The sequence below is a fragment of the Morone saxatilis genome, unplaced genomic scaffold, assembly GCF_004916995.1.
Source record: "Morone saxatilis isolate NCDOM2014 unplaced genomic scaffold, NCSU_SB_2.0 Contig15, whole genome shotgun sequence".
NCBI lineage: Eukaryota > Metazoa > Chordata > Actinopteri > Moronidae > Morone > Morone saxatilis.
The window spans coordinates 2,729,469-2,745,389 of NW_023339707.1; the positions used below are offsets into that span (position 1 = coordinate 2,729,469).

The window sequence follows — 15,921 nt, forward strand, 5'->3', positions numbered from 1 at the left end:
ATCATCTCCTCATCCCTTAAAATTAAAATTAAATTTGAATTCTCCTCACTTTCCATGTGTTATATCGATGTCCAATTACTGTTAATGTTAATTGTAGTAATTTGAAGCAATAAATTGCAGTGCATGCTATAGTGACAAAGAAATAGCTGCAATCTGTACATTGGTGTCAAGGAGGAACTACAGTTTAGAGTTTGAAGGTAACCATATACCTACATGTGAAAAGGAAATGGTCAGACTGCAGGTATTCATTTGCTTGACAATGTTTAGGTGTCAAAAGCTTCGACGGACTGCATCTTGGTACATAGGCACTGCCGGCACAGCTCTGTGAGCTCACAGGAATTCAATTGACTACATTTACCATCAGCACTGGTTGGAGAGCCACATAAAACATGTAATTACAATTTTGAACAAATAAGCATTCAAGTGAAAACACCAATGATCTACATACTGATTTCTTAGCAAAATTTTTATTTTCAGTTTAAAAATAGAAAAATAACTTTATTTGAAATGGAAGGCCTCATTAATATTAAAAATCTCTTTTACAGGAGTGTTATAGCCGAAACAGCATTGCTCGACCTTAGAAGAAGAATTTTGGTTTGGTTGACAACTAAAATCAAAATAAGTTTCACTTTCATTTCAGAAGTTATTTTGATGTCACAATGTTAAGGCTGTAGATATCTCATTTAAGAACGAGATCTTAATCAAACACATCTGCAGAACAGGGACTTTGGCTCTTTGAACTTTCCATGCATTCAGAAACAATATTTTCTAAATATATAACCTGCTATCTTATCAAACACACACAAAACCTGCCTACTGTGCACATGTAAAAACAGGTCAGAGGTGATCAGATGCACACAGTGAAGACAATATGAAAACTGGAAGAAAACCCAGCAGACAGGATGGAACGAGGAAGATGATTACGAATGAAATGAGGCAGGAGAGGACAGGTACAGAGAGGAATGCACTGGTGCATTGTCTGACTCAACAATACATTGAGTTTGTGTGCTTTGATTGGGCCTGCGTGTGATTGTGTCATGACTCGGTGTTTGTTCCTGGTAGAAGCTGTCACACAAAGGGAAGAGCAATCATCATGTCATGGCATTTTAGTTCTGATTAAGCCTCGTCCAAAACAAAAGACTGCCTGTGGAAACAAATGAACAGAGACGTTTTGTGCTGAAATAGGACAGAACGGGTCAATCAATCGGAGAGCTGGTTAATGGGTCATAAGTTTACAGGTCATATGTTCAGCTCTATTGATGTGTCGAGTCTGGCCTCCAGCCTTCTATCTCGTTAGAGCTGCTAAGAAGAGGAACTACCCTGTTTGTTCTGAATAATTGTCTCAGCTGACAGTGTAGTTTTGCATGTTTATACCCTTTTGTGTATGTTAGCATGCTGACAGCAGCAATTAGCATCTGAAAAACTCAACAGCGATGTCTGTTTCCAGAAAGCATGACCCCCTTACTCAAGATAATCCTATCTCAGTGGTGCTAGGTGAGCTAGCTAACGTTACAGCTCAGCCGAGGAGGACATTAATGTTTACGTTCTGCGCTGTCATGAGCATGGATGTATAAAGAGAACTGGACACAGTGTTGGAGGTGGCGCTCTGTTCATTCCTAAGAAAGCTGCTGAGTGGCGTTTGAAGCCAAAAAAAAGCCCCTTCCCGCTGCAAAATAATTCTGTCGGAGCCTCTAACATTCAGTTTAGCCCTCCTCATCTGGTTCCATTATATTGGAGAGAAAGCAGACATCTCTACTCCCGATATCTCCAAAACTCAGCAACTCACACCAAAACAGTCTAGATGGATAAACAGGGAAGACGACAGATATGTACTTTTGATTTTAGGGTGAGCTGTCCCTTTAAGCTTAATTTATAGTTTCCATGCAATAAATGTTGTCATGTGCTAATGTCCTCAAGGGTCTGCGCAGACCTGTGCGGATGTTCACATACAGCCAAAAACCATACACACCAAAACACGTGTGCAGTATGTGTGTCCCTTTTTGGTCCATAGTATTCTTTGCTCTTTTCTTTTCACTATTTCCATTTAGTTTTTGAAAAGGGAACAACACAATGTCTGCTTTTGTTGTCAGTCACAACGGTGTTCTTACAACTGAATACATCTAACATTTTATTTTTTTATTTTTTTCCATGTTTACAATCAGTTAAGCGGTTATACAATGGATTTACACATTGCTGTTTACTGTCATTCTACCAATTTGTCATAAAGCCTGACAATAAGTATCTGTTGCGAATCGGAGACCTAAAAGTTGGAAATAACAGCAGGGTGGGAAACTTCCTATATTGTAGTTATGATGTTGGTCAGTCAGAGACGGGGATTTTTCATTCTGTCAGAGGTTAGGTAAACATTAAGCCTCTGGAATCCAGCTCTCTTTCTATCTCACACACTTGCCAGTCACATTTTATGTGCGTTTGGCAGGCTTCAGGCGGGTAAACTCCATGTTTCCGCTGATTGCTGCTGGCCAGAGATTTTGTTTTGGCTGCAGATAGACGCTGTGAATTCCTTTCCAAACAGCAAAAAAATGTCCTTCACAATGCTTTTAAGCTTTGCAATGACAGATATTAAAATGACTTTTTCCTCGCTTTGCTTTTTTCCCTCGTTAAACATCCTGTCCTGTCAGCGCAGTTACGATGACTCCTTTTTCCACCTTCTGTCCTCCCTCACAAGCCCTGACTACTAAGTGAAAGAAAATTTACATGATAGTAAAGGATTGCGGAGGATCCAAACACAGCGTGCGGGGCATGCCTGCTTTGGTGTTTGCACGTGGAACTGTTGTTGAGTCAAAGTCCAGCAGATCTGTTCCCAGATTGCTTGACTCAGTCTGAGGACTTCAAACCCACAGGTCAGTCCACCTCCGTTCGGAAAGTCCTTACACAAGTCCAGGCGCCACGACTGAGTCATAAAAATGTCAGGACACATTAGTAAGATTTACAGGAAGAGAAATACAAGAGAAAGAAAATACTAAGGGAAAATACTAAAGGTAATTTTTCTAAACTGAAAGACAATAAGGAACAGACTGAATTACTAAAAATAGTAATTTGGTCATAGTGCAATAGTACAATACTCCTGTGTTACCTTCATCTGTTGAATCATCAAAAGGGGAAACCAGGGAACAGGAAAATGTTGGTATTTTTTAGCCGGAGTCTCATTTCCATAAATGTTGACATTCTGATTATGGGTGTCCCCAGTCCTGACAGATGTCCCACTCTTTGCCACAATTAAAGTAATAGTTAAAATCTTGTTTTCAACACTTACATATGCTGGTCATGTTCTGTCCAACATAAACAATGCACGTCTGAAATGAACACAGATGTGTTTTTCTATGTGTGTCAATCAATCAGTGTGTTGCTGTCAAGGCTGTTGCTAGCCTATGAGCTCTTTGTGACAGACCCTGCGAACAGTTAGCTGTCTAGCTTTTTTAAAGAGCTCCAGGAAGCTTACTCCTTTTTAAAAGTACCCAGCAACAAGTGTTGTGTTCATGGCATCCATGGTGCTGGAAGGCGCACTCAGTAGGTGTGCGCTGATATAATTGTCCCCCTTCCTGAGGAAACTACCTGTGGTGCATAAGCGCACACATGTACGTGTGCAGGAACGTGTGGTAGACTTAAAGGTCCAATGTGTAACATTTCCATTTACTGTATTGGCAGAAATGGAATATAATATATAATATGAATTTAGCTTTTGTAGCTAACAGCATAGTCTAATCTAATGTACTTCTGGAGCAGCATGCCAGCTAACTGAACTAGCTGCACATCAGATAGTTGTATAAACCTGTGATGCTGTGGGTAGCTGTCGATTTACCGTTTGTATATGCTGGAGAAGTGGTAGTAAATGAGAAAAGATTGTTTATGTTATTGTCCTGCATTGTCCTGCATTGGCTGGGTATCATCTCACTTGAATTATTTGAACAAAAGTACACAAGAGGCAGATATTTTTTATTTACTTTTGGTTTTACTTTGAAATAATAATTTATGTGAAATTGAAGTAAGAAAGCTCCTCTTTGCTCCAATATGTTTTTTACTGGTTTCCCATCAAAGTTAGCTGTAGCCTGAATGGCCACAATTATGAGGACAAGACCCAGGTTGAATTTGTCTTGAACACTAACTAGCACATTTCCCAGCACAGTGAGTGATAGTCCATGAAATAGAAACATTTGAAGAGTAAGTAATGATTTTACTTAGTTAGTGAGGTTACACACATCCTCTGTGGTGCTGAGTGTCTCTTAGGCGTTCACACACCACTTCATAAGGAGAATAAATTATTGACAATGTCTCTTTGCACTTATCCACCTTAAAGAGTCTTAATGTGGTCCCTGTGAGGATGTGTGTGTGTGTGTGTAATAGTTCAAATGCAGCTCTGCACCAACCCTGTGCTGTCCTGTGTGTGTGTGTGTGTGTGTGTGTGTGTGTGTGTCTGTTTAAGAAATGTTGCTCTTTGCTGTGGTCTTGTGCGTCAGTGTTGCGAAACATCCACAGTCCAGCTCTTTAAAAGTCAACTTACACACACGCATCCTAACACTCTTAATCACAACGCCCTCTCACACTTTCCTGCTCATCCTCCCATGCCTTCTTCTCTTGTGGGGGAAACACAGGACTTAATCATATGCCTCCGGACAGTCGGTGTACCAAACATGAGGAGTCCCATCTTGCACAATGCAGAATCCTTTAATACCATCACTCCTAGAGGGATTTACAGTATCGATGCTACACAACAGTCAGTTTAAAACCTTTATCTTTATTTCCTGTGGTACTATTTATTTTTTCTGAAAAGAATTCTTCTTTCTGAAACGTATTAATTAATACTTATAATTAAAAGAGGTATAATCAATAAAGCATCATTGTTTTTAAAAAGGTTTCCCTGCTCTGTCCACTGTATGAAAGTGGGGGCTGCCCATTATTCCCAAACCCCAATAGTCCGATAAATGTCCCATTGGAACGAAAACCCATTTGTCCAACAGCCTGTTATCCCCAAAACAAAAGCCCACTGCTCTGAAGGCCTGTTTTTTTTTTTGAAAATATGCATCCTCCCTGGAGCTTTTCTGCCTTAATATCCTGTAGGTTTGGTTAGGGTTAGGTGCCAAAACTACTTAGGTTAGGTTTAGGAAAAGATCATGGTTTGGGTTAAAATAAGTATGTTGTGTTAGTTGTGTACATAACTCTCACTCTGCAACTATTTCCCAGTACCATAAACATCCCCCATACAATAATTTCCTTCTTCTTTAGATGAAACTAAAAGTATTGCCACCATACTGTTTGCTATTAATGTTCCTTTGACATTTATTAATAGTGTTTATTTAGTCCAATACTGTACAGATACTCAGTTTTATTTAATCATTTTAGTCCAGTTATCCAGGCTAAAGTGCACAGAGTAAAAACTGTTTCTCAAGCTGCTCCAGGCCTTTGCTTCCTACTTTGAAGTGAGTAATTGTTGCATAATGTATAATGTTCAAATGAATTTCATAAAATTAGTATAGAAAAAAATCATTCAGGAACCAATAATGGTCAAGGTATTGGTACCGTATTTTCAGAAAAGGGCCTTCGGAGCAACAATACCTGAATAAAGTTAAACGATAAAAGTGACATATATCTTGTCACATCATAAGTGAGCTAATGTTATTGGGGTTTTATTTGAGCATAGAGCAAAAAGGGGTGGGACTTAGGAAGGGTCCACTCATTATTCAAAGCAGATGGTTTCACAGTTAGAATTGGGGGAGAAAGCTCTGCTCTTTGAGGGCGCGCTTCAAAAATAGCAAACATTTAGCACATAAGTAGGAGGTTGGGGTGGTGGAGGGAGCTGCAGCAGCAAACAGCGTTGGCATGAAGGAGCTATAGTGGAGGTACCCTGTACACCTCAATGAATATGTTTGGACGTGCCTTCAGCTAGTGAGTGAGCCAGTGACTGTGAAGCATGAATGAAACGCCTTATGCCAATCAGCTGAACCAATGCTATGCATAAGCAAATGCACTCAGCGGTTATTAAATGGATTCACACATTGCTGTTTGGATTAGACACAAAAAAAATTTGTTCAGAGTCAAGAAAAGCAGGTCTAAATTAAATATGAACTTTCGTTCCAATAGATTTCCAACTATTTTTGAACAGACCTCACTGCACTTTTCCAACATATTGTCTGTTTAGCGTGCTAGATGGTTTGAACCACAGCAGCAACTCAAGTGTCAGCAAAATCTTGGTTTATAAGGGATGGAAAAAATGTATTTCACTGTAATCTTTACTCAAATCAACAGAGACGCATTGGTTTGCCTTGACAAAGACTAAATACTGCCTGACTGAAGGCTGCAGAGTTGACCGAAGGCAAAGACCATAAGGTCTTCATTCACTATTCCACACACTTGGACCAACACATCACCACTGCAGCCCAGAAGCCTCACAACACTCAAACCTATCATTATGTTAGTTTTAATGCTGCAGTTTTGACATTTGACACTAACACTTCACTGGCAATAGCTGGATTCTTTGCATTTTTTTACACATTAATCTGTGACTGTGTGCTCACTGTCACCAGCTGAATTTAAAAGCCTGGAATAAGATTGAGGGTATTTCCAGATTGATCCTGTCTGGATGAAATATGAAAGCTGAAATGTGTCCAAATGTATAGAGGAGCACAAACAAAACAGGGTCCGCTGTGTGTTTAAGCAGCAGGCAGCATCCAAAGGCTGATATGATTTAGATGAACAGATAGAGACGGAGAATGGGAGATGGAAAGATGGATGTGGAGAGATAAGGGAAGCAATGCAGTGCTCTGCAACAACACGTTAAGCTAACACAGACAACCCAGTTTTGTTTTCCCACGGGATATACGATAGGTCCCAGTGAAAGACACACATACACACACACACACACACACAAAAATATAGTCAAAAACAGAGATCCCATCTGCCCCGGCGCCTTAATCAGCTTATCACTCCCTGCACTGAGGCTGTTCAGAAGCACTATATCAAGCTTTGACATACATTAGTGGTACTACTGGGATCAAGCAATATACTGTTCCCAACCCAGCACCCCGTCACACACACACACACACACACACACACACTTCTGGAGCCAACATTCCTAACATGCACACATATTCGGACATGCATGCAAAGAAAACACACGTTTTCATCTCAAAAAGATTGGAAACATCCTCTGCATGTAAGCACCATAAAAATCATTAAACACACACACACACACACAGAATCAGAGCCGAGGACTTACTGCTTAGAAAATCAACACAAACAAGACCCAGACACGCAACAGAGCATGCAGGCAAATACAAACTGTGTGTGTTTGTATTCTGACAGAACGCCAAAGCCCAGCTGATCTCTCAGTAAATATGGACATATGGTCAGCCTCTGTGGGGAGAGACAGAGACACAGAGAGAGAGAGGATGACACTGAGTTGGTTCTTGGCGTGTTTCTCTTTGTCTGTCCACAGGGAGACCGCAGCGGGCGGCGACATCTTATCCTCCCGGGACATGTGTTCCTTTCCCAAAGCTTAAGCGTTTAGCCTTTTTGACTCTTCATGTCACCGCGGGGAGCAGGTCAGAGGTGACCAGTGGTTATGTAATGATGAGACTGTTACGGGATGAAAACAGGGGAGCTGTTATGCCAGACGGACCACAGTTAGTTATGTAAGTTCCACAGAGAGCCTTGAAGAAGCGATAAGAAATGCGTCCATCATGTAGCGAGTTGGTCAAAACAAAAATCCTGGGAGCTACAGTCAATCTGTCTAACTCTTCATATCTGCGTTAAAACCTGTGATTTCTGCTTTTCTGCATCAGGAACTGTGTATGTATTGAACTGCTTGGCCTGTTGCGCTAACAAGCACTATTTCAATAACACTGTCTCTGCCAGTACCGCCGGCTAATGTTATCACTTCTTAAAGGTAAAACATTCATGGACCAAATTCAGTTATATAAGTCCCACTAAAAATAAGACCTGAAGCAGCAACAAAGCAGTTGGGACCATTGACTGTATATGGTTGGGACAAACCACAAAAACAGTCATGCTGACATTGATTGCACGAGATTGCATTTTGGCCAATGCATTCAACCTCATTTGCCCTCCACACGCACTGCATGTGATACTACTCGGACTACAATCCGAAACCAGATTGATTCCGATACCAAAATCTTGTCCCTTGCCAACAGATTCTGCACTCATATGCAGATATCTATAGAGATTACTGCTTCATAATGTCATCTGACCTCTTAGCAGTTCGTCTCAAGCGAAGCAGTTTACAGCTTAGCTGCAATAATGCTGCACAGTGCATGGACCTCAATAAGACTTAAGAACTGTCTGTGCACAAAAAAAATACCACAACATTTCGCTGACAAAAACTACATTTTCTTATGCTTTTTGTTGAGTGGAACGAGTCTTGACAAAAAGTAACAACATTTTTGTTAGAGAGACTAAAGCCAGTTACCACTGATGCTGCCATTTCCTGACTGCTCAGAGGAAAAACTACCTCCTGATGTAATTTCAATGCAAATGAATAGAGTCAGTGTATCCTGCCGTGAGTGCAGAGCTGCTAAGCTCACTTATTGGACATTAAAGCCCCAGAGATGCACAGCTGCTCCAAGAACGGGGTTATTTGCTGCTCTAATCAAAGCTGACATATTACTTCTGGATATGCACAAAATCATTCTCACAGCATCATCTAGTTTCCCCCAATATCTCTCTCTTCTTCCCGGTTTCTACCTCCTTCCACGAACGCCCTCCCTCCTCTTCCATCCTCCTCTTCCATTTCAGAGCCTTTAAACTGCTGTGATCTGTGCTTCTCTCCCCCCTCAGTGTTGCTGGCTGTTAATCGGAGTTGCCTGGGACATCAGGCAGCTGCTGTCATGATGCCCAGCCCCAGGCTCCAGGCAGCAATATTTATCATTTGCAACAACAGCACGCTCCACTCCACCACACGTCTCCAATCCTCTGGCCACCCACATCCTCAGAACCAGTAAATTGTGTGAGCGGTAAATCACAGCCACATTCTGGAGCTTGCGATGATGTCATGATGTGAGGGGACTATGATTTCTGACAAGCGAGGCCACAGCGGAGTGGTCGCCAGCCTGAAGGAGGCACGAGCCACAGTGTAGCGGTCTGAAAGATGTCTATGATTTCATAACTCTTAAGTTCTCAACAGAAGTGGTATAGATACTCAAAGTGTCTGTGAGGGGAAACAAGCACAAGAAGGAAACCTCTGTGGTGCCAGTGAATGGGTAAGGTACTCTACAGGGCCAGGAGTCCCCAGAAGAACGGGTAATATTTTAATTTCACCATTATTTACTTGACCAAATCCCTGAGACTACATGTTATCAAATACAGGTCTGCGGCCTGATGTGTATCAATTTGTGGGTCCTTGACTACCGCTCTAAACCGCTCAAGTCGGTTGAGACGCCATGACGAGTTCTAGTCAGTCTGTGAAAACAGCTGTATGTCTTCCAAGGATGTCTTTGGGCTTTGACACTACAAACAGAAAGCCTGGGATGTGGCATTTAGGGTCTAACAAAATATGCTATCAAGTTGCATTACACCAGGAACTAAAAGTCAGGATATTTCAGCCTCTGCTGCTTCGATTTGAACTATTTTTGTTTTGATCCTTCTATCACACACATTCCAGTGTTACTGAAGTACACTGTGAAAACAACTGGAACTGAAATCCAACAGGGACCAAAAATCACAGCAGGAAAACGTCCAAGGAAACTTTCCTGCAGCATCATCTACTTCAAAAAATGCTACATCTTTAATCTGTCTGAGCTACAAAGTCTACTGGCGGTCATAACACAACTCGTGCAATTATATGTGAGCACCTACATGAGACTACAAGTCCAAGAGTAGAGGTTGTTTGTGTCCACATTTTATAATCTAAATAATGTAGCATTCACATTCTCAGAACACAAAGTAAACAAAAAAAAACATCCGGGGGAGCTCAGTGAAAGTGCTGCATGTAAATTATTTATGCTGAAATTAGATTTGATGGGCCAAACACCTGCCTCTGCTGAACTGGACCCGCACCAAATATCAGATTATAAAGCAAGGACTTGGCAGCGGCACTTCATAAACCCCCAAAACCCTAAAGAAATCAGAGGAGTGGCTATTCACAGCCATATGCTGGAGCCAGGTGGGCCCTGTCACCTTATTTACAGTCAACTTGAAAGACCAGAAAAATAAGAAAAGACAGTGAACAAGAACGTAGTTCAACAATGTTTTATTAATCGTTTAGAATACACCATGGTAAAGCATTTTGGATCTCTCACTTGAAGACTCTTTGGGCATCCAGTGCCGGATTCAACAGCACACTTTTGTTCACCATCGCTGCCGTCATGTTCTCCAGCCCTCTGATCTGATCTCCCTCTGTATGCTGCTCTTCATCTACCTGTGGCAGGCACAGGTACGAACAGGGAAAACCTGGCTGGTGCTCATAACTGAATACCCTGAAAAGTTAAAAAGGAAGTAGATGCAGAGGGTGGAGAACTCGTAAAGGGGAGACACGCGTCCTTCTCGTTCCCACTGCCACAAACAGGAAGTCAAATAAATACACAACAGTATCGCTACCTTTTAGTGCTCCAGCTCACAGAGCAGCAGGGCACATGTAGCAGTCCTGTTTATAACATTCACACATAGCATGTGACTGGTGCCTGTGTTTGCATGTATGTTTAAATGTGATCCTACATTTACTGTAATTGTAGTAGATACGATCAGATTGCACTTAAGAGCAAAGATTGAATTGTACACAAAAGTATTAAAAAATACATTAAGTTACATTTTCCAAATAAATATTGGTCCATTTCCGTTAGTATGCCGAGTACATCTTCCTGAGACACTTTCAGAACCACACACATAGTTATACACCAGATATCTTTTTTCTATCCATGAGTATACTCTTTTCTGTCGTCCTTTTGCCCATCCTTTGATTTTCTCTCTGGAGGCAAAATAACTTTTTCATGCTACACTTACTTCAACCATCCACTTATGAGATCATCCCTTATCAAATGACTTGCTCTCTCATCCGTGCCAAGACATACATAGTAAACAGATTTATTCTCTGCACCAGTGCAGCGTAATCCAAGACATGAGACCATGTTTCAGATGCAAACACACAACTAGATAATGTTACAGTCTGATATACAGACAGCACTCGCTGCAGCTGCTACCATTCACTGTAATTGACCTGAATGTACTGTGTCTGTGCCATGAAGTGATTATCTGTGTGAGCGTTAACGTGTGTGCTTGAGATGACAAACCCCTAAAATAAATGTACACAAACGTTTCACTCGCATGCTGACAGAAATTTGTATAATAATAATAATAATAATAATAATAATAATAACAGTCTTACAGCCAGTTTTTTTGAAAATACAAATGTGTTTATGGAAGCTTTTTTTTGTGAAAGTTTCACAGTATCAACGTGGTTCTCTTCCTGGCTTACTCAACAGTCACTGTACTGTGTAGCATCAGAGTCTCCAGCAGTTTGTAGCCAAGTTCCATTCTGGCTTTGTGCCGCAGAGATCTCTGACACACACGCACAGAGACACACACACACACCACATCACACAAAAGAAACAGCACACACAGACAGAACAAGACAAGACAAGCAACACAACACACACACAGCACACACAATGTACCTTTACATGAGGAACCACAAATGGCAAACATCCTCTGCCTTCATCCTCACCGTCATCATTTATACCAGTCTATTATTGCTTTCGTATACCTATATTCTTGTACACAACAAGTGAAGGAGAGGGGAAATGTATCGTCTCTTTAGTCTTGCAGGAAAGCAGTCCTGACTTGCAGCCCGGATAAAAATCACTATGTGCAATTTCCAAAACAAGTGTCAGTCTTCACAGGAAACAGTAAAAAAACAACTACTGGATTATCCTTAAACGTGATGTAAGGCAGCAGAAGATGAACAGACGGGCGTCCCTTCTCCAGACGTACGTATACATACAAAAAGTACTGCTTCCCTGTTTTTTCCTTTCAAGTCCTTTCAAGTCCACGTTAGTCTATACGTTAGAGACAGCGTTATTAGCATCTCGCGCCTGACGGATGCCATACAGCCACTTGATGACTCGAGCGTTCCTCTCGATGACGGAGATCCCATAAGGGACCCGTTCATTGGCTCTAGCTGGCCCGTCCTCATTGTCCTCATCTACTTCGTCTTCCCTCGGCCGGTCAGCCTCCGAGCTGGGCGTACTGACGCTGCGGAGCTTGGAGATGGACACGATGTCCGAGTTGGCTCTTGTGAAACACTCCACTCCACCCATGCCTTCCACCTCCTCCGGGTCCAGCCCGCAGTAGTTGAAGAATCGCTCCATATCCGCTGTGGCCCGGGAGTAACGGTCACTCAGGTCCGACTTGGAACGGTGCAAGGATGGGTGCTTGCGGGCGGACCCCTTGGAACTGGCGTTTGATATACGGGTGAAAGCGGGGGAGGCTGGAGGGATGATTCCCGCTCGGATCAACATGGGAAACCCTGGCGCGCGATCAGCATGGGACTGGGCGGCGGATAGGCTGGAGGTGGGGGCAGGGTTTGGGAGGGGTTTGTGAGCTGAGGAGGGGGTTGGTTTTGGTTCTGAGGAGGTGGAGGAGGTGGGACCTGGGGGTGTGCGACTTGGCCCTGGGCAGTCTGTCTGGGCCTGAGCTGGGGCTGCAGCTGGGACCTCTGAGGCTTCCGTATCACAGCCTGAGGCCGAACGTCCACCCTGCGCACCGTTACAGAGTTAGGGGAGCTATAGGGTGCTGGAACCCCAATGCGGGGTGTTCGTGCTGGAATAGGGGGCGGGCGGCGGGCGGGTTCTGCTGCAGGGGTCCGGAGGTTGTTGTTCAGTGGAGAGGAAGTGCAAGAGGATGTGGAAGAGGAGTTTATGGTGCTGTGATTTAATGGTTTGAGGTTGTTGAGGAGTCGGTTGCTCTTCTCCTGCTCTGCTGACAGACTACTGCCAATGCTCTTAGCTCCTGATGAAGGCGATGATGAAGAGGGGGAGGTGGAGGAAGAGGACTGGGAACATGGCATTGGTCCATCACATACATCATTGATAAGATTATTCAGAATATCCAAGTTAAGAGCGGGTCCTCTTCTCCTTACAGGTCCCTCTCTCCCACCTCCATTCTCCACATCTGCTGGGCAGCGGGGAACTTTGCGGGCCGGAGGAGTGCTGATCTGGCACTGGGGCATCATCCCCGGAGGAACAAGGGGCTTGCGGATGATTGGTGGTTTGATGGGGGCCTGGCGGGTTAGAGCCACCTGCTGGCTCTTTACATACTTGGCCTTGTCTGCTTCTAGACGTTCTACAGCACTCAGCTTACGGGCCCCGGGCTCAGCCTGACGACGGAAGTAGTCTGGACCCTTGTTAAGTATCCTGAAGGGCATGGCAGAGGTGAAGGGAACCCCGGCCAAACGGCCGTCTGATGGCCGCAGGGTCTCCACCGGCATACTGGAAGAGCTGACATTGAGAAAGGAAGATTTTCTGTTAGTCAAAAGGTTTTTAAAACAAACTGTGTACAGAGTAAAGACGAGCAAAGAGTGAATAAGAAAGAGTTGAGAGAAATTTTATTAAAGAATAATTGACTGTCCTCTATTTGTATCAAATGTGACAAAAGTGATTCTTATCAGCCAGAGCACTGTGGACAGGAGATACGAGTCAGAGACAAACAGAAGAACTGACAGAAGGAGAGGTGGGTGAGAGTGGGGCTTTAATGGTCAGTGAACATCCTTTTAGAGGTCCCACATGTCCTCTCTAAGCTTAAGAAAATAGCTCTTTTGTATTCTCTTTTCTTCCCACTCTCCTCCCCCCTCCTCCCTCCCAGAGCCCCCTAACTTCCTTACCGGTCGCTGTGCTGCTGCTCTCACTTCTCTCCTTTTCTTCCTCCTTTCTTCTCTGTCGCCCCTCTTGCTCTTTTATCCGTCCTTTTTCCCAGTCCGGGCTCAGAGAAAGGCTACTTGTGGGACAGGGTCAGTCGGGGTCAAATTCCACATCAGGCCCGGCCAGAACACCTCTATTAGCTCAGTGGTGACCCAGAAGGGGGCTAGGCTGCAGATCGGGGTCAGCGGTCAGCCACAGTGCAGCCGATGGAAGCTCTTTATCCAAATTGCAGGTCTGGAAGATCCGGCTGGCAATGATCCCCAGCAACACAACGGCCTTTATGATCCCCTTTGCGACCTCTGTCCAGCTCGTCTGTCAAGCCTGTCCGCCTGTCCAGCTGGGTTCTGACACAAAAAGCCGGCCGGCAACTCAGCTGGAGAGCCCCACAGTCCTGGAGAGGGTTAAAAAGAGATAGAAGTCCAAGTCAGATAATGGTACAACTCTCGGTTTTCTGTTTGCCTCTCATTAACAAAAGCACCCACACACACTGATACACACACACACACGCTCACACACACACACACACTTCTCCGGCTGACAGACAGGAACTCTCTTCAACACTGAAGTGGAGCAGACAGGACAGGCTTTAATACCTCGTCTGGCTCCTCCCAGCCGGCTAATCACATGGCAGGCTGGGAGCCTCAGTGGGGCACTGGGGGCGGGGAGGGAGGCGGGAGGCGCACTCGCATTGGTCCACCTCGAAAGGGATTCTGACCAATTGGACCCATCCCCCCTCCGAGCACAACAAAACACTGAGGCAGGGTTTTCATTCAAATGAAAATTCTTTGAAAGGGAGAAAGGGGGGAGAGAAAGAGAGAGGAGGACAACGGGCAAAACAGATGCAATTTTTTACATTGACTTGCATCAAGCTCAGCGGGGTGCTATGAAAACACTGTGAAAAAGACTGAAAGCCCACACAACTGTTCTTCTTGTTTAGCTCTTTGTCTTCATCACCGAGTAGAGACTGAAGTGTGTGAACAACAGAGACACAGTAAACAATAGAGGATTATCTTATTCCAAGTCTAAATGTGCTTTCATTTCATTTTAATTTCATGCAATGGAGTTAATGTTCAGTGTCTAAAAACCAGCCAAACAAGTGCAGCACTAGTTTCAGAGACAAAGAAACACACAGTAAAAGTTTCTTCTGTTCTGTTTCCACACCTTAGCACCAAATTACTTCAATACTTCAAAAGCAATGCTGACACACACAATGTTCATCTGTTTTCCTCTCTTTCTGCAAGCTCCTATTTTGTGGAAAAACAACCCTCCCCTGCTTCTTATCATTTACAACATTACTCTCAGGGTTACATCACACCCAGTACTGTTTCTCTCCTCACCTCCTCCTCCTCACCTCCACCTCCAACATATCTATCTGCACATTTTTAATTAGTCTTTTTATAGCCATCTTCCTTCCCGTCTCCCTCAACATGTGACCCTGTTTCCCTCACATCTACCCCTCTCTTTCTCTCATCCCTGAACAGCAGACCAGCGGCAGGGAGAAAGAGCAAAAGCGACCATGACAGCTTAGACTCTGAGACACACACACTTGCTTTTAGAGCTTGAATACCCACACACAGTCACAACTGCTTTCATCTTAACTATGTGACAAACCAAAGAAGAGTTTAAAATAGCCAGACACACATTTGCATCACAGAAAATAAAAAAATAAATGATTCACAAACAAGTGACCAAAAGCCTCTAGGCAAACCTCTAGGGAAAACATTTTATAGGAAAAGAAAGGAGGGATTGTTCAGTTAGTTTCAGTTACAGGACGACAGAAACCCACTAGATGAGACGCACACGAGATGATGACATCATAGTTGGGACTTTCAGCCTATCAAAAAGCTTAATGATCTTCAGAGGCAGACGCGCACACACACCTGTCTTCAAATTCTTGAGTTTTTATGAGTTAAGAGTACTCTATTGATTTGAATCAAATGTGAGAAAGCAGAACCAGATATTGTCTTTTTTATTCCATCCATGCTACTTTCTTGTCAAAACCAGGTGTCTGCGTTACCCACAATGCAACGTGACCACTGAC

The 15,921-nt window shown here is 43.4% G+C and overlaps 1 protein-coding gene across 1 annotated transcript; it reads right to left on the bottom strand.

Annotated features, from left to right (window-relative positions):
- Positions 1–11,584: 11,584 nt before the first annotated feature.
- wu:fa11c10 (protein FAM110B) lies at positions 11,585–14,457 on the bottom strand. The gene is given in 3 exon segments (XM_035657346.1): positions 11,585–12,485; positions 12,488–13,460; positions 13,844–14,457. Coding segments are annotated over 2 exon segments (1,428 nt in total). The 5' UTR covers positions 13,451–13,460; positions 13,844–14,457; the 3' UTR covers positions 11,585–12,020.
- Positions 14,458–15,921: the final 1,464 nt, after the last annotated feature.